Raw genomic sequence first — 18,228 nt, 5'->3', positions numbered from 1 at the left:
CGACCGACACGGGCGGGTAAGAAGGAACTGAGGAGCGGGTGGGCCGGCAGAGGTATATATCGAGCGCCATGGTGGCGCCACTCTAGGGGGCGACCTGCCGGCCCACTGAGTTGCTAGGGTAAAAGTTTTCCGACGAATGTGCACGCGCGGCGCGTACACCTAACTGGAATGGATATGAGCAATCACTCGAAGAAGAATATTTTTTTGTGGGGGGCAGGAAGGGGGAAGTTTCCAGTGTAGAAAAGGTTTACAAACATCTGGGCAGCTAACAAAGGCTTTGTCCACATTGGCAATTTTAGGGAAGTCTTCCACCACTACATTACCAACAGTGCAGCAGCACTAGTGCTAGAAACAGTGGGAACAGTAGTGTAGATTAGTCACCAGCACTTTTAACTCCCAAATTGAATAATCCAGGCCAGAGCATGTCTTGACATTGTGGAAAAAACTCTGGCATGGCTGGTTTACACTAACATTATTTCCACCATTGGCAGTAGAGCTGTATCAACACTCGTGCAACGGTGGGAGCCTTCCACCAGAACTGACAGTACAGATAAGATTAGAGAGATCAGATACTTCCTGACCCTGGAGAAAGATGGTGAGATTGAAACAGAATGCATTGTCAAGAGCAGAATTTCTGAAATCTGAGATTTTCAACTTGTTTAACCAATATTCTATAATTAACAGGTCTGGGCTTACCAATTACACTTATTGCAGTCTAACATTAGTTATGATTGTATTTTGCTTTGCTTCTGTTTTGATTTTTCTATCGCCCAGGCCTAATTTACTTAAGATAACTGAAATTGGATACTGACATTAGGGGATACTATCAAACAACCTGAAGCTGGAAATAGGAGTTTTGAAGGAGGGAGCACGAGGGAAGCTAGACATGTTCACAGGTAAACAAATTATTTTCCCAAGCCAGTTACTTTTCTTTGGCTCTTATCTTACCTCATTTACGTATGGTTTTACAAGAACCTGGCCAACTAATGCCTCTGCATCTCGTGTTTTGTCAATTGTTGCATAGGTCCGTAAGCAATGACGTACTATGTCAACATTGGAAGTTTGAAGGCCTTCCAAGAGCAGCCCTTCCAGAGACTGCTGCAACATAGCTGTTATTCCAGCTATACGCTACAAAAAACGAGAGAATAAAAACAGAGCATTGCCCTCTTTACAGGAATTATGTGCAAGATTTACCAACATCAACACACGTTTTTAAAATTAAAATGTGTACATTCAGAATTGTAGTAACATTAAAATCCAATGATTAAAATAAGACTATGGATTATTACTGTATATTTAATTCCATATCATGAAATTACTCAATTTAACAATGTTAAACTAGAAAAAAATCAACTATTCTCTTTTGTATATTGAAAAATCAATCTGGTAAACAGTCTAGGATCTGATTGACATGGGAGAAATGATAAGTCAACAATTGTTCTCCCCAATTAACTAACCTACACCTTGTGTCAACACACACAAACCCATTGAATCAATTGCTAGTGGTAACAATTGTGACATTTACCCCTAGATTTTATGAGAAAAGCAATGATTGAGTCCGAAACATTTCAGGTCAAAGAACTGAGCACCAATATGACTGCATCTTATTAGCACAAACGAAGCACTGCCATGGTAGGCAGCTGCCAGGGCTAGCAGCTGCTTCAGCCAGCAAACCTCCTTAGTTTGCTGGAGGAGGGTCTCCCTCTGGCAGTATCTCCTCCACTTAAGCCCCACTCATTCCCAACACTCTCCCCAGAAATACCCCCTTGGCCATGCCTTTCCAGGAGTTTCCCCCACTAAATGTACCACTGTACATCTAATGTCTCCCAATATGAAGCTGATGATTCAACTGTTGACCCCCAGTCAAGTCCCTTTTATGCCTCCTCTCAAAGTATCCTCCTAAAAAATTCTCTCCTTGGAAATGCTCCCAGAATCCATCCTGAACAGCCTAAGCTGGCAATCCAACTGTAGGTCACCAGCTGCAAATAATCATTTGAAAACATACAGCTGGGTCACTGGCTGACAGCATTTATAGAGAAGACACCCCACAGGGAGCACCCCACGGTTTTGCTACTCTTGAAATATTCCACTAATGTTCCCACCTTTCCCCCTGCACTTTTCTCAGCTGGTAGTTCAACTGCCAGCTTCAAGCGGTGGCCTTGTGAACCACCTGTGGTTCAAACTGCTACATGCAGTCTGTGATACACAACTGCAATGCTGGTGTCAGATGTCAGGAGGCATTACTTGAGTGGGGCTGGGCAGAGAAGAGTATCAGACAGAACTGAGAGAATGTCTACAATGCAATATAAGCCCACAATTGTTAGAACATGAGTTAGCAGACCCTGGGTTGTTAACCTAGGGCGTGAGCATCTATGCTCATTTGTAACCCCATTATAGGAATTGCTGAACCCTGGGTCCCAACCTGGGCTCTATCATGTACACGGCATTATGAGGGCCTGAGTCCAACCACCCATAACCCAGACTTCCTAGTGCCCTCCCAAAATGTGGCCACTCTAGCCCTTTGTGGTGCAGTATGGGAACACTTGACTGTCTAATACATCTGACTGTTCAGAAGACAAAAAGTCTACCAGTGGGATAGTTTCATAGAACTCCGAGAGTCCAGGGGGACTGCATCTACACTGCAATGAACTAGAGTTTGAACCCTTGGTCCCAGTTTGACTCAAGTTCATGGGGTCCTGGGTCTGAGCTCTGGGTTAGTGCAACACTGCAATTAAAGACCCATGGCTGGTCCACGTCAGCTGACTTGGGCTCATGGGGCTCAGGGTATGGGTCTGTTTAATTGTGGTGTACACATTTGAGCTCGGGCTGGAGCCTGAGATGTGGGACCCTGCAAGGTGGGGGGGGGGGGGGCGGTCTCAGAGCTCAGACTGCAGCCTGAACCTGAACATCTATGTTTCAAACAGCGCCACAGCCCAACCCAGCTAGCACAGGCAAGCTGTGTGTGTCTCATTCAGTGGTGAGCAACCTGCTGCTCACAGACTGCATGCAGCCTGTCAGACCGTAAGACTTTCTTTATATTGAACGTCTGCAATCATGGCAGTCCGCAGCTCCCAGTGGCTGGGAATGGTGAACTGCGGCCACTGGGACCCGAGACAGGCTGCCCACCACTGGTGTAATTGCAATGTAGACATAACCTAAAAGGTAGCTCACTGGCTGAAGAAGCCATCAAAAATAACAGCCACCACACCTCAATCAGTTTAAGGCAGCACTGCTGTGGACACAAAGGCAAATCTTTAATCAATTCAGGGTAGCTACTGTGGAAAACACAACTGTTTATGCTTCAGTTTGTATAAAATAACCAGAGTTAATAAATCCTCAGAGTACCAAGGCTAGATTTAGGCTAAGGATAAAATGTTATGCTGACAAACATTTAATATAATTTCTTATTTTCTATTCTTATTCTCAACTGTTCATCTGAAAGATGCTGGAAAATAACAGCATGAACACCCATAGTGCTGGTAAAGGAATGTTTTAAACTAGGAACCTGTTTTGCCCAGAACTAATTTAAACATTATTGTTGATGTAATGTCAGTATTTCTGTACCTACTGCATATGTTAGATTTAAATGAAGGTTAAGCAGGATAACAGTGGTACTTACTGGTCTCACTTTGTCCAAAAGAGGCATTCCTTTGCTTTGTACTGCATGAAATTGTAATTGGTTAAATTCTGTGGCAATTCTCTCTAAAATCTGTCCAGTCAAAAGTGGGCTAAAAAAGAATGCGTCTGTGTGTTAGGTTAGAACTTGCAGTTCAATATACAATAAGGTCTCCACAAACAAAATCACTTTCACCTAATGGTCAGATGCACACCGCTCCCCACCCAACTCTCAGCTCTAACATGGGGGAGGCAGGGCACGAGGTCAGAATTACAATGTTTTCCCTGTGAATAATGGTAAGAGGTAAGCATAGTGGGCAATCATGCCTTAGCAGCCCACAACATTGGTCCCTGCAACGACGGTCCTGCTTGTTGTCATGAGGGAAACCAGTTTTACAGAACTCAACAGCTCTGGAAAGGAACAAATCTATCTGATGAAGGAAACCCTCTCTTCGCCCATGCCCTGTGGCATAGCAGCATTAATGAGGGCCGTCTCCGAGGAAATAGCCACGTCTTCTTCACCCCAGCATGGCTGCACTAAACTTCCCCATTCCCTAAAACTGAACTGTTATTCCTACACTCAGTCTCAGTGTTCACCATGTTCCCCCTTTACACAGGAGGAGAGGATGTGTCCAGGGCTCCTACATCCACTCTCCCGCCTAATCCTCCCATACTGGTCCTGTCCCCTAGTACCACAACTGAAGAGCAATGGAGCTGATCTCATGCACCAAGAGGCATGTACAAGATGAGCATTTCCCCTGCCTATGACCTACAGCTAGTTTGCTGGCAAGATGAGGTATGTGAGGATCACGTCTGGTACTTCAGCCCCGTGACAGCTGGAGAGAGAAGTCCCATCCGTCTTTGCTTAGAGGCAGAGAGAGGGGAACTTGTCCCTGAAGTTGTCTGAGAAGTCCAAGTACCAGACTGGCTCTTCATGAAGCTCCCCTCCACCACAGATACTACATCGTCAATCCTATATACATCATCTTGCTGTTGGCAATTTTCTTTTCAGTTATGTGAAAAAGTCAAGGAAACAGGAGAAGCCACTTTTGGTTTTACTCCCAACGGTACTGGAGTAAATGTTACATTTGCCAAAATATGGGAGGGATTTCAGAGCCAGAGGTATTACAGATTATTGGCAAATGTATTCTGAAAAAAACAACACTATAAAAATGTCAAAAAGGTACTTTTTAAAAATTGATTAATGAGCATGCAACAATCTACTTTTACTCAAAAAAAAACCACTCATAATTTCAGCGTTTATGAAAATGTTAAGTTCTATATTTAGTTTACTGCCACTTCTGCAGAACGATAACTGAGATTTTAAGAATCTTGTAAAATTTAGAACTATGGCACTATCTTAACTGTGGTCTTGCTGTCATTCCACCATATTTAAAAGTCTAAACATGTGTAAGAGTATTTGTAAATTCTGGTACAGTACAACAATGAAAAACTGCACTTGTTGATTAGGAATAGATCTTGAATGTTTGCACATTCCTTACCTGTTTGCTTCTAATAAGGACAATTCTTTAGAGCCTTGGGAGTGTAGAATTTTCTCAATTTTTTCAACTGATTGAATAACTTGAATAAGTCTCAAGACACACATCTGTAAATAAAGCAATATTTATCATCATGTTCATCTCCAGCTTCAGTCTCCATTTTCTAATTATCAACTCTGAGAATGGTATTGGGGCCACTCTTCACATTTTTGGCTGAAAGTTTCTTAAGAATCTGAATTTGTTTAGGAGAACAAAGAGGACCCAGGAAATTATATACCAGTTCAGCCATACTTTAAGACAGACGTGGACAAATTGGGAAGTCCACAGGAAAGCAACAAAAATGATAAATGGTTTAGAAAACCTGACTTATGAGGAAGGTTTAAAAACGGGGCATATTTAATCTTGAGAAAAGACGACTGAAGGGGGAATGAGAACAGTCTTTAGATATGTTAATGGCTATTATAAAGAGGATCATGATCAACTGTTTTCCATGTCCACTGAAGGTAGGACAAGAATGGGATTACTCTGCAGCAAGGGAGATTTAGTTTAGATATTAGGAAAAACTTTAACTATAAGGGTAGATAAGATCTGGAATAGGTTTCCAAGGCAGATTGTGGAATCCCCATCACTGGAGGTTTTAAGAACAGGTTAGAAAAACACCTGTTAGGGATGGCCTAGGCTTATTAGTCCTGCCTCAGTTGAGGGGCTGAACTTGATCACTTCGAGGTCTCTTCCAGCCCTACATTTCTATGATTCCATTTAGGTATAATGGTGTTAAGCATAATAGGAACTACATTACATTTTAGTACATGTTCAAATAATTCTTGTTCTTCCACCTCAAAATAAATTAGATTTTTTTTGCATAAGTCAAAAATTAAACATTTCTCTCTCTCTAGATTTATTATACTACATTTAAATTATGTGGAAGTTTACACACCAGTATGAAATGGAAATAGTAGTGCAGTCTTTTCTATATAGAGTGACAAGTAGATTAAGTGTTAATAGTAGTAATGGCTTGACTTAATGATAAAAGGAAATCTGGGATTATGATTGATTGACCACCACTCACCTTATAGTACCAGGAGTCTCCAAACAATGGATGTCTAACTTTTACATGTATAAAAGCATGCACGGTACAATATGGACAGACACAGCCATCTCTCTGAATGTCTTGTTTTAACAGTTTGGGGTGGGGTGGGGGGAATACATAACTCTAATTAGTGTATTTTCTTCCCCTAGCTATTTGTCTATTGTACCTTTTTTCTTCTGATATCCTCTTGTTTAGACATACGTTCATCTACTGCCCGAATTCCTTCACTCACGCACGACTTAAGGCTCTGAGAGAGACATGAATTAATTTGGAAAATTTGGCTTAGTGATATGGAAAAATTTAAGCCCAAGAACACACCAATTTGTGTCAATTAAAAAAAGAAGTGTTTGGCTGTCCTTAAGAACTGTTAATTTGTATGGGTTTGCAATCATTTTTATATTTTTTAAAAAAACTTCTCTCTTTCCTGTTATGATGTAAGAGACAAACAATAGGGAAAACTGATTAACTGAGATACAGAGAAAACAAGTTGAAATATACAGTACATGAATTGCTCTCAAATGCATAAAGTAAATAAAACTGAAACAGAGGAATAATATTTTCAGTTATATTTAAGAGCAGCCATACTGGGTCAGGTCAATGGTCCATCTAGCCAAATATTTGGTCTACAACAGTAGCCAGTACCAGAGCTTCAGGGGGAGCGAACAGAACAGGGCAGCTGGAGTGACCCACCTTGTCTTTTCCCCCCCAACATATGGCAATCAGAGGTTTAGGGGCATCCTGAGCATAGGGGTGCATCCCTAACCATCCTGGTGCATAGCCAGCGATGGACCTATTCTCCATGAACTTATCTAGTTCTTTTTTTAACCCAGTTATACTTTTGGCCAACATCCCATGGAAAAGGGTTCCACGGGCTAATTGTGTGACATGTGAAAATATAATTCCTTTTGTTTGTATTTAATCTGCTGCCTGTTAATTTCATCGGGTGATCTCTGCAGGAAAGGGTAAATAACACTTCTCTATTCACTTTTGCCATGCCAGTCACGATTTTACAGATCTATCAGATCCCTCTCTTAGTGGTCTCGTCCCTAAACAGAACAACCCTACTCTTTTTAGTCTCTGTTCACATGGAAGCCGTCCCATATCCTTGATCACCTCTGCTGCCCTTCTCTGAACCTTTTCCAGTTCTATTATATCTTTTCTGAGATGGGGCAACCAGAACTGAATACAGTATTCAAGATGTGGGTTCACCATGGATTTATATAGTGATATGATATTTTCTGTCTTATTTTCTATCCCTTTCCTAACAGTTCCTAACATTCTGCCGGCCTTTTTGACTGCTACTGGGCACTGAGTGGAAGTTTTCAGAGAACTATCCATGGTGACTCCAAGGTCTTTCTTGAGTGGTAGCAGCTAATTTAGACCCCATCATTATACATGTGTAGTCGGGATTATTTTTCCCGATGTGCATTATTTTGCACTTAACACTGAAATTCATCTGCCATTCTGTTGCCCAGTTTTGAGAGATTCCTTTGTACCTCATGAAGTTAGCTTTGGACTTAACTATCTTGAGTAATTTTTTAACATCTGCAAACTTTGCCACTTCACTGTTTGCTCCCTTTTTCAGAACATTAATGAATACGTTGAAGAGCACAGGTCCCAATAAAGATCTTTGGGGGACCCCATTGCTTACCTCTCTTAAATTTACTTAAGTGTTACTTGAAACAAACAGTACGTTTTCAAACAGAAGTGTGATTTATTTTTTTTTAAGTTGACTGTGTCCCTTTAACTTATGCTTTATTTATGTGGATTTAAACATTTTTCCACCATGGAGGAAAGATAAGGTGCTAGCACATGGGCATTTTCCCCCTCAAAAAGATGAGGTTATGTGTCAAATTTTCAACAAAAATCCTCTAGGAACAGCCGTGAAGATTTTTAACAATATATTTCAGCTGCTAAATGCAAGTCATGCTAGGTGAACTACTGTAACAAGGGTCTCAAAGGAGAAGGGGAGGAAAGATGTCTTTGTGGATAATGTATACAACTGGGAGGGAGGAGATATACCCGCTATTCCTGGTTCTGCTGTAGACATCCTTAAATCGCTCTGTGCCTCAATTTCATGTGTAGAATAGTGCTAATTCTTCACTACACAGTGGTTTCGTGCAGCTTATGCATTTATGTCCTTAAATCACTTGAGGTCCTTGGATGGACAGCATTACAGAAAACGAAAAATTATTTCTGCTACGACAGAACTCTTATATCACACTGTCCTCTAAAACAATGAACAGGAAATGTCGTCTTACATTTCTCATTTTCAAAGACAAGACTCTGATAAACAATTATCAATTCAAGGAATTTAAAAGGCAATTAATTTTCATAAGATATAGTATGAGATGTAAGTTTACCGAACTATTTTGAGGTATATATGGATTATTTCAAAACATACCATGACCTCTTCTCGTAACTGTCCCAATGGCACTGAAAGCTGATTGAGGGCCTTATCCATGCCAACCTACAGAAATGATCAAAACATACAGTTGGGAAACTATTTGATTATAATAATGTTTGTTTCACTTAACATGTGAATTCATTATTGACTGTATCCATTAGATACAGCACTGTTTTATAGACCTATACAATCCTCACAAAAAAGTCATCTCATCTTGGTTAATACTTATTAGTGATGTGCCAGTATGCTCATTTAATACTACAAGAAAGGCACACAGAAACCAGCACTACTATTTGTCTCAGTGCAGAGACAAGAAGAAAAATGAAAAACTATGCAAACTATATATTTGTACTATGCATCCCAATGCATGCCATACAGAAATGCAATGAGACATTTCCATTTGAAAAATGAATTGTGGTACTTGGTCGACTGGATTGAACAGTACTGACTTGTTACATAGTGTGCATACTTATAAGTATGGCCATTTCTGAAGGATTCTTATGGGAATCTTAGATCTGTGTCACTCAGTTTTAATAATTCAGGTATCTGGAGCTTTACATGTATTAAAGGCTTTTCACATTTTAAGGGGGTTGGGGAATTCTCAACAATTATTTACTGTCTTCATACTAAATCCATGATCTTTAAAGAAATCGCAATTATTGCTTTTCATCTTACTGCAGACAAGCAATTATATAGAAAGTACAGGTACAGCACATAAGTGTTTTCCAGTCTCTCTCAATTTGACGGGCAAGAATTCAAGGCTTCTTTACCTAACATGCTAGGAAAGAAAGACATTCACAATTTTGTGCTGTAATTAAAAATCACACTAAAACACTCTGACACACATCATTCAACTTGAAAACTTACCAGATTTGTTGAAAGATTAACAAAATCTGCATAGTCCTTGTTTATGAGTTCTACCATGGAAGTTTTAAGGAGTTTGTAATAGAGCTCCAGATCATCTCTGAGCTCTTCCAACTGGACACGCTTTCTGCAGTCGGACACAAAGTGATCGACATCAAAGTCTGGCTGAAAATGCAACAAGCAGAAAGATACAGGGATGTAAATAAAAAACATACCAAAGAAACAGAAAAGAATTGGATCTTTCCTGTAACAAGCATTCTAAATACAACTAAACTCTCGAGCCTACCTGAAGCAAAAAGTGCAGATAATTGACAAACCATACTCTAGAGACAGATTTTAGCTTTCTGGGATCCTAGACTCATTGGGACAGATGATACTGTCTTCTAATGTGTATTGCAGTAGTGTATTATCCAAACCCCTTTACTTCTGCTTTAAATTGCCCATGGATTTATCTGACAATATGTTACAAGTATGAGCTCAACCCTGAAGCTTTTTTTATAAAGCCACATTGCACTTTGTAGCTAAGCATTCAGCAGGCATTGTTAAAGGTTTGATTTTAGTCACGTTGCAGTGGAGAAGTTCAAAGCTTCTGTTAAGATTGCAGCAGGTGGAAAGGAAAACCGAAGATATGGAGATCAACCAACAGATGACAATTTTCAAGAACACTCAAGACTACTAGACAATATTGAGAAATCAGATTTGATGACCAAAAAAAAAAATCAATATCAAATTAAAGACGTTTCAGTGGAAGGTGAGAGGACAATGGAAAAGAAGCTGAAGCTGCTTTTTCACAGTAGATTATGAAATCTCTAGGGAAATGTCATGGAAATACAAATCTGCCTTTCAGGTTCATTCCATCCAGACTCCACTGTATTCTCACTCACAGTCTAGAAAAACCATAAATGATTACAATGGACATACAAACCTGTGCACACAGACAGACAAAAGAGGACACGAATCAACATTCTACAAAATTTCATTATTGATGTTGATTGTGTTCTCTTCAGACTTCTTGATGCTGTATAGAATCAACAAGAATGTAGTGATTCAATATATAGGCCTAATCAACACCTGAAAATTAGATTGACCTAACTACATCACTTAGGGCTGTGAAAAATTTTGCATCCTGTCTGACATATTTAGGTCAACCTAACACTGCAAACATATTCTACTGAAATTGGATGTTTTACATTTAAATTACACTTTAAATTAAATACAAGTTTATTTAAAATAAACCTATTTAAAATTAAATTTGAAACTGACACTGTGTTAATGCCTAAACTTATTTAAATTAAAAGACAAAACATAATATTAAGCAGTCCACATGTTTGCTGCACAGTTTTAAAGAAAGCCAGACCACTAAACTGCTGGAAATCATTGGCTAAGCACCTGAAACCAGAGTTTGTGGAAGTGCTAAACAAGCTTTTGAAAGCAGTAGCCTCTTCTGCAGGTGAAGAGAGTATATGTTCTTCATTTCAATTTATTCAAATACTGTAGATCAATTCTATGATTAGCTCAAAGTTTAGAAACTAACTTTGGAGTTACAAAAATAGAACATGTTTTCCTCTTCCAACCTCTGAATAAAAACTAGGTGCAAGAGGCTGAGATCTTCCAGTTCTAAAATCCTGAAATAATGGTGACCAGAAATAATCAAGTCAGTTCATTAGTACAGATATTACTTCCTAGGTTTAATAAAGCAATTAGTTTTAAATGCAAAACACATTTTGATAAACTCCTTTTGATTATATATTGAGCACATTTATGGTAGTTCTATTTAATAAGAAATAAAATGATATTTTTGTGCATTTTAATTGAATTTGGATTTCCATTCAAATAAAGCTTGGCCCAAGTCACAAATTAAAAATTAATCATCTAGTAAAAAGTTACACTATATAATTGCTTAAATAAATGTGTACAGAGATAGCATATTCTCCTGATTAGCAAAAAAGAAGCACCAAAATTAGTGTAAAGGCTATATTTAACTGCAAATCAATATGTTTTAACGGTTATCAACCAATGAGAACCAATCTTTCTTTGGCAAATCACTAAAAAGCAAAAATGCAAAACATGACTAAAATCAATTATTTAATCAATCCATCCTGAAAGAAAGAGAGATACAGAAGTTGATAAGAATGAAGTACGAGGAAACTGAGAAGCAGCACTGCAGGAATGTCATTTGGAAGCAGTTACAAGCACAAGCATAAAAAACAGACAACAATCAGATGGACAAGAAAAGGAAAATAATTAAAAACAGATTTATGTTTCAAGTTTCCTCTATTACAGATGAAAAGTTAAAGCTTTTTCTTAAAAACTAGTTTATATTTCTTACTCTACAGTATTTACAGTTAAATCTAACATCTACCTGCAAATCTGTGATTTCTTCTCATCTTCATGTGTATTTCTCCTAGAAGTGCATTCCTAAGCGTCATTTTGCCGTCATCCTAAGAAGGATTCTAATACCTTACATACCTTTACCCAAAGAATAAGCAAATGGAAGTAGTCAGGAGTCGTGCACATATTCCAAACCATCACAATGTAAAGAGTAAAAGGATTTTCTGATATTCAGTTGCACAGCTGCAAATACTCTGGAACTGTAAAGAACCATGCCTCTAATATACAGGCCTACCTTAGTCACAGAAACCAATAAACCTGCTCAGAGACTAGCCCTATTACATTTTTGCTGCTTTCCATACATACTTTCCAACAAATCATATACTGCACAATCCTCCCTCCCTTCCACCCTAAACAATTACTTAAGTGCTGTGCCTATGTTTATACTGCAAAGTCTTTCAGGCACTCCTAGACAACCGATAGGCACAACTGGAAACAGAAAACAATACAAAAATAAAAATCAAAAGAAAAAAAGTTAGATTAGATGCAGAGACTCCAGATCTGAACAGAGCTATGCTAAAGTGTCTTTCAAGGCAAAAGTCAATATACACTAAGCAGACTTGTGCTTTACTCTCTAATTATTACAATAAAATAATGAATTTACCACCTGAGACAGTGGGTTGTTAGACCCATGTTTCACTTCTTTTGCCCAGACTAAGCCATCCATTGTAACAGGCCAGGAGTTCCACAGGTCGACTGTGCGCTGTGTGAAGAACTTCCCTTTATTTGTTTTAACCTGCTGCCCATTAATTTCATTTGGTGGCCCCTAGTTCTCATATTACGGGAACAAGTAAATAACTTTTCCTTATTCACTTTCTCCACACCACTCATGATTTTATATACCTCTATCATATCCCCCCTTAGTCTCCTCTTTTCCAAGCTAAAAAGTCCTAGCCTCTTTAATCTCTCCTCATATGGGACTCGTTCCAAACCCTAATAATTTTAGTTGCCTTTCTCTGAACCTTTTCTTATGCCAATATATCTTTTTTGAGATGAGGAGACCACATCTGTATGCAGTATTCAAGATGTGGGCATACCATGGATTTATGTAACGGCAATAAGATATTCTCCATCTTATTCTCTATCTCTTTTTTAATGATTCCTAACATCCTGTTTGCTTTTTTGACTGCCGCTGCACACTGTGTGGACGTCTTCAGAGAGCTATCCACAATGACTCCAAGATCTCTTCCCTGATTAGTTGTAGCTAAATTAGCCCCCATCATATTGTATGTATAGTTGGGTTTTCTCCCCCACCCCAATGTCCATTACTTAACATTTATCCACATTAAATTTCATTTGTCATTTTGTTGCCCAAGCCAGCCAAAACGTTACCTTCCCAAAGTGAAAGTCTGATTCTGCCACTCTAAAACTAACAGAGCTGAAATGGTGGTAGCACTGTAGAAATTTTGCTGTAAAAATCCATAATATAGTCAAAGCTTAAGGAGTATATTCAGCTTAGTCTTTCCTTGACATGCTCATTTTAAAACAAGTTAGACAAAAATTGTCAATAATTTCTATATTTCAAATCTATCTGTTCTAGTGATTTACCAGCTTTTTCATTCTGCACACCACTTCAAAGAAGAGCCTCACACACACGGATCTCATTGATCATTCATTTCTTGGGTTCTCAAAATATTAACATTTTTGGATTACTCAAGGCTTTTAGTCTACACAGAAGCAGAGAACCACCAGTGATCTATATTATAATTAATACAGACAGCTTTTTTTTTTTAAGCTTAACAGTATTGCCAGCCTCAATGGTTCAAAAATCATTTGATAGGCTTAAAAGTACGCGATGTGAAAATAAATTTGGGGTTCTTTTAATTTGTCTTCTGTGTCATTAAGGTAGACCACAGTTCACATTTTCAAGTTTGTCGCTGCAAAAATTAGGGCTATAAACTTCCTTTTAGTTTTTTTAAATGGAAGCTGAGATTCTCACATAATCATGTGCCTCCCAGAGCTGGAGCTTTATGAAAACCATAAAATACTGCAAGACTGGAAATACAATTGCAAACATTGGAAACACTGCAAACAAGCTTCTTTTGCCCCCACAACAAAAAGTACTTCAGCTACCATCATGGGTGATTCCAGGAGCCTGTATTCAGAGGGCAAAGCCCAGGGAGGGCATCTCAGTTATCCAAGTTACCCTGACAACCAGTTTCAAGATTTTCAAAAGTTCTTCTGCCTATCACCTCTCAACAACATTTGCCCCCCCATCACCCCAGAAAGGGTGAAGAACAAGTTGTCCCAAAGAAAAACAAGCAGCAACTACTGAGAAAAACAATAGTTTCTAACTTCCCAAATAATACAGAATCAAGACCTCAATCTTTATCTTCAAAACACTCAATGGGCTTGGTCCACTATCTACAAGATTGTGGTCAGCAACTTCACTCCTCTGACATAGTGGAACTTTCTATAATAAAGAAGAAGCTTGTGTCCAGGAGACAAAGCTTTCCCAGGGGCCAGCCCAAGACTGTGGTATTAACTCCCACAGGAAGGAAGGAAGGATCACCATAAACCTACCCACCTTAACATAACATAAGGCCATCCATACTGAGTCAGACCAATAGTCCCTCTAACCCAGTATCCTGTCTTCCAACAGGGGCCAATGCCAGGTGCTTCAGAGGGAACAAACAGAACAAGAAATCAAAAGATCCATCCCCTGTCACTCATTCCCAGCATCTGCTCCATGTGCAAAGTGGGTGTGCGGATATATGTAAACATGAATTCCAAAACATACATTTCCACCCCAGGGGAGAGGATGAGAGAGTAAATGTGATAAACATTAGTCACACTACTTAAAGCACTAGTGAAAGGCACTCAGGCGATGGTACAAAAACCTAAGCAGAAGTAGGACACCTGATCATAGGTGGCAGGTTATATGGGCTCAAGGTGCCCGGGCTCCAGGAATATTCAGGGCTGGGTGCAGGGCCGGCTTTAGGCCGATTCGCCTGATTCTCAGGAATCGGGCCCCGTGCCTTAGACATTTTTTATTTTTTTAAAAATTTCCCGGGGTCCCTGGCTGCGACCTGCTCAGGGGTCTTCCGTGGTCCCGCTCCCTTGAGCGAAGAGCAGGCAGGAGCACGGCAAGCCCCGCTCTCCCGGCTGGAGGCCCGGCCGGAGCACGGCAAACCCAGAGGCCCCGCTTTCCTGGCTGGAGCTCCGGGTCTTTAAATAGCCTCCAGAACCCTGGGGTAGTGAGGGGCTCCGGGGGCTATTTAAAGGGCCAGGGCTCCAGCTGCCTCTGCCACCCCGGTCCTTTAAATAGCTGCCAGAGCCCCACCACCCCCATGCATTCCCCAGGGCTCCCGCGGCTTCTTAGAAGGTCCGGGGCGGGGCAGAAGCTCGGGATCCTGGGGCTCTTTAAATAGCCTCCAAAGTCCTGGGATAGCAGGGAGCTTGGGGGATATATAAAGGGCTGGGGCTCCAGTTGCCTCTGCTGTACCCCCTGCCCACAACAGCCCCGCTCCCCCTGCCTGCAGCCAGCTCTGCAACCCGTGCCCACAGCCAGTCCCTGTCAAACCCCCTGCTGTGTCTCCAGTCAACCCCTGCCACACACCCCTGTGGCCCTGCCCAAAGCCAGCCAGCCCCACACACACTGCTGCCCACACCAGCCCTGCACACCCTGCCCTGTCTCCAGCCAACCCATGCTGCACCCCCCTGTCTGAAGCCAGCCAGTCTCACACTCTTCTGTCTCCAGCCCTGCCAACCCCTGCTGCATCCCCCCGCGGCCCTGCCTGAAGCCAGCCCGCCCCACACACCCCCTATCTCCAACCAGTCCCGCACCCCTTGCCCTGCCTGCAGCCAGACCCTACCTCCAGTCAGCCCCTGCCTTGCCTCCAGCCAGCCCCATGTCCACTTGTACCCTGCAGTTCCCAGGGCAGTAACCCTGCACACCTGCTTCAATGAGGGGGGCAGGGAGCAGCTGGGACCCACACATGTGAAATGGCAGTCATTAATAACCAATCAACAGCATATATGATGCAATGTACATTATATAATTTTATTTATATAGTTATGGAAAGTAAATAATACATGTAAGAAATGAAAGGCTTTTTTTTTTTTAAGCCATCCATGCCAGGGCCCCGCCGAAAATGTTCGAATTGGGCCCCGCACTTCCTAAAGCTAGCCCTGGCTGGGTGCCCTGCTCCAGCAATATTTGGAGCTGGGTCTCTCCCCCAGCCCTGCCTGGATCAGGCCCCGGCCCGGCCCCGGTGGGTCTCCCCCCAAAGCCCCGCCCCGCCGCGTCCCTGCCTGGAGCAGGTCCCGGCCTCTGCCTTCCACCCCTCCCTCTGTGTCCCCCCTCCACCGCGTCCTTGCCTGCTCCTCACGGCTCCCAGCAGAACTGCTGCCTGTTGCCCCAGGGTCCTAGCGCCTGCCATCCAATAATGGCAAGGCAGGCTGCCCTTACCCTGCTCTTCTACCCTAGCCCTGAGCCTCTCCAATGCCCCAAACCCCTCATTCCCAGCCAGAGCCCTCATCCTTCTGCACCCTGATCCTCTTCCCCAGCCAGAGCCCTCATCCCCCTGCACTCTGATCCTCATCTTCAGCCAGGGCCCTCATCCCCCCGCACCCTAATCCTCATCCCCAGCCAGAGCTTTCATCCCCCCGCACCCTGATCCTCATCCCCAGTCAGAGCCCTCATCCCTCTGCACCCTGATCCTCATCCCCAGCCAGTGCCCTCCTCCCCCTGCACCCTGATCCTCATCCCCCTGCACCCTGATCCTCATCCCCAGCCAGAGCCCTCATGCCCCCGCACCTGATCCTCATCCCCAGACAGAGCCCTCATCCCCCTGTACCCAAATCCTCAGCCCCAGCCAGAACCCTCATCCCACCGCACCCTGAGCCTCTGCCCCTGCTCTGAGCCCCCCTCATCCTCAGCCCCAACCCTCATTCCCCTACAGCCTAATAATCTGCCCCAGTGCACACCACCTCCCCCTTCCTACACCCCCCTGAGCTTGCACCCAAACTCCATCCCAAAGCCTGCACCCCTTACCCCCTCCTGCACACCCACCCCCTGCCCCAGCCCAGAGCCTGCACCCAGCACCCAAACTCCCTCTCAAAGCCTGCACCCCTCACCCCTTCCTACATCCCCACCACCAGCCCAGAGCCTGCACCCAAACTCCATCTCAAAGCCTGCAGCCCTCAACCCCCCCTGCACACCCACCCCCATGCCCCAGCCCGGAACCTGCACCCAGCCCCCAATCTCCTTCCCAAAGCCTGCACCCCAACCCCCAGCCCAGGACCTGCACCCCAGACCTCCCCCCTGAAACCCCGCCCAGAGCCTTAGGCAGGTGGGGGCAGAGTTGGGGGGGCAGGTTCTGGGCACCACCATTTCTACAAACTTGCCTCCCATGCACCTGATGCCTATCTCAGTAGTCAGACTTCAGCTTTCGAGGTTAGTGCTCTAGGCTCCCACTGTCTGCCTAACCGAGCCACCACTCGCTCAGCTGTGGGTGCTCAAAGCCACCACGGAGCTTGGGCTGCTACGCTGCTTGCGGGATTAGGCTCTGCCCCACGGCGGGTCACAGAAGGGCACCCAGGGCAATGGCCTCCGGTTGGAGCCTGGTGAGCTAACGCAGAGCCCACAGGGCTGGAAACCCGCTAATTAACAACAGGCTTCCCCCTCTCAGCCCCCGGAAAGGAGTGTGAACCTGTCCCCGCTGCCGCCAGGGCCCCTGCCGAGATGAACCCGCCACACACACATCGCCCTGCGCGGCCCGGCCCGCGGCAGGGCACCGGCCCTGCCCCGCGGGGAAGTCGGGCAGCCCCCAGCCCCCGCCTCCTGCTCCCCACAGCCAGCGCAGGGGCAGACCCGCAACGCGGCACCTTCATGAACTCGTCCTTGTCGAAGCAGAGGTTCTCGGGCCCGCGGGGCAGGCACAAGCCCCTCGCCTCCATCCCCGCGCGCGGGCCGTCCCCGGCCCCGGCTCCCCCCTCTCCGCGCCGCCTCCCGGCTCCCCGAGCTGCGGGCGGCAGCGGCGGCTCTTCCGCCAACATGGCAACGCGGCGGGCGCGACACCGACGAGGTGCCGCCTCCGAGCCGGGAGAAGCCGCCACAGGCGAACGCGGCCCCTAGCGGCTCCAGGAGTCACTGCAGCGAGGCGAGGGGCACGGCCCCCGCTGCCACGTCTACACGTTCGGAATCCGAATTGGGTGAAACGTGAGGAAACAGAGGCGGATGCTGCACCGTTCCCTGAGGGTCTCGAATCAGCGCGGCACGCGACGAGCCTGAGTCCAGAGGAGCCCCCAGCTGGGATGTGACAGCCAGTCTTCCTCCACCCCAGGCGGGTTAACCACCCTGCGGCCCTGCCTGTCTGCTCCGCGGCAGTGCCGGGGTGGCTGCTGTCCCGTTCACAAGC

General features: G+C 43.9%; 1 protein-coding gene across 1 annotated transcript in view; it reads right to left on the bottom strand.

The window, feature by feature from the left end:
- Nucleotides 1-17,809, bottom strand: part of COG2 (component of oligomeric golgi complex 2) — a 26,604-nt gene extending 8,795 nt beyond the window's left edge. Inside the window, exons 1-8 of the mRNA XM_050951597.1 lie at nucleotides 17,696-17,809; nucleotides 9,479-9,640; nucleotides 8,609-8,674; nucleotides 6,371-6,451; nucleotides 5,118-5,221; nucleotides 3,620-3,728; nucleotides 949-1,128; nucleotides 549-582 (exon numbers count right to left, since the gene is read on the bottom strand). Of these exons, the coding sequence (XP_050807554.1) occupies nucleotides 549-582; nucleotides 949-1,128; nucleotides 3,620-3,728; nucleotides 5,118-5,221; nucleotides 6,371-6,451; nucleotides 8,609-8,674; nucleotides 9,479-9,640; nucleotides 17,696-17,767 (808 nt within the window). The 5' untranslated portion in view covers nucleotides 17,768-17,809. The remainder of the gene's footprint in view (nucleotides 1-548; nucleotides 583-948; nucleotides 1,129-3,619; nucleotides 3,729-5,117; nucleotides 5,222-6,370; nucleotides 6,452-8,608; nucleotides 8,675-9,478; nucleotides 9,641-17,695) is intronic.
- Between the last annotated feature and the right edge of the window lie 419 nt (nucleotides 17,810-18,228).

The sequence above is a fragment of the Gopherus flavomarginatus genome, chromosome 4 (assembly GCF_025201925.1).
Source record: "Gopherus flavomarginatus isolate rGopFla2 chromosome 4, rGopFla2.mat.asm, whole genome shotgun sequence".
Taxonomy (NCBI): domain Eukaryota; kingdom Metazoa; phylum Chordata; order Testudines; family Testudinidae; genus Gopherus; species Gopherus flavomarginatus.
Note: the sequence above shows the minus strand (reverse complement) of the source record. Positions and strands in the feature narration are given on the sequence as shown.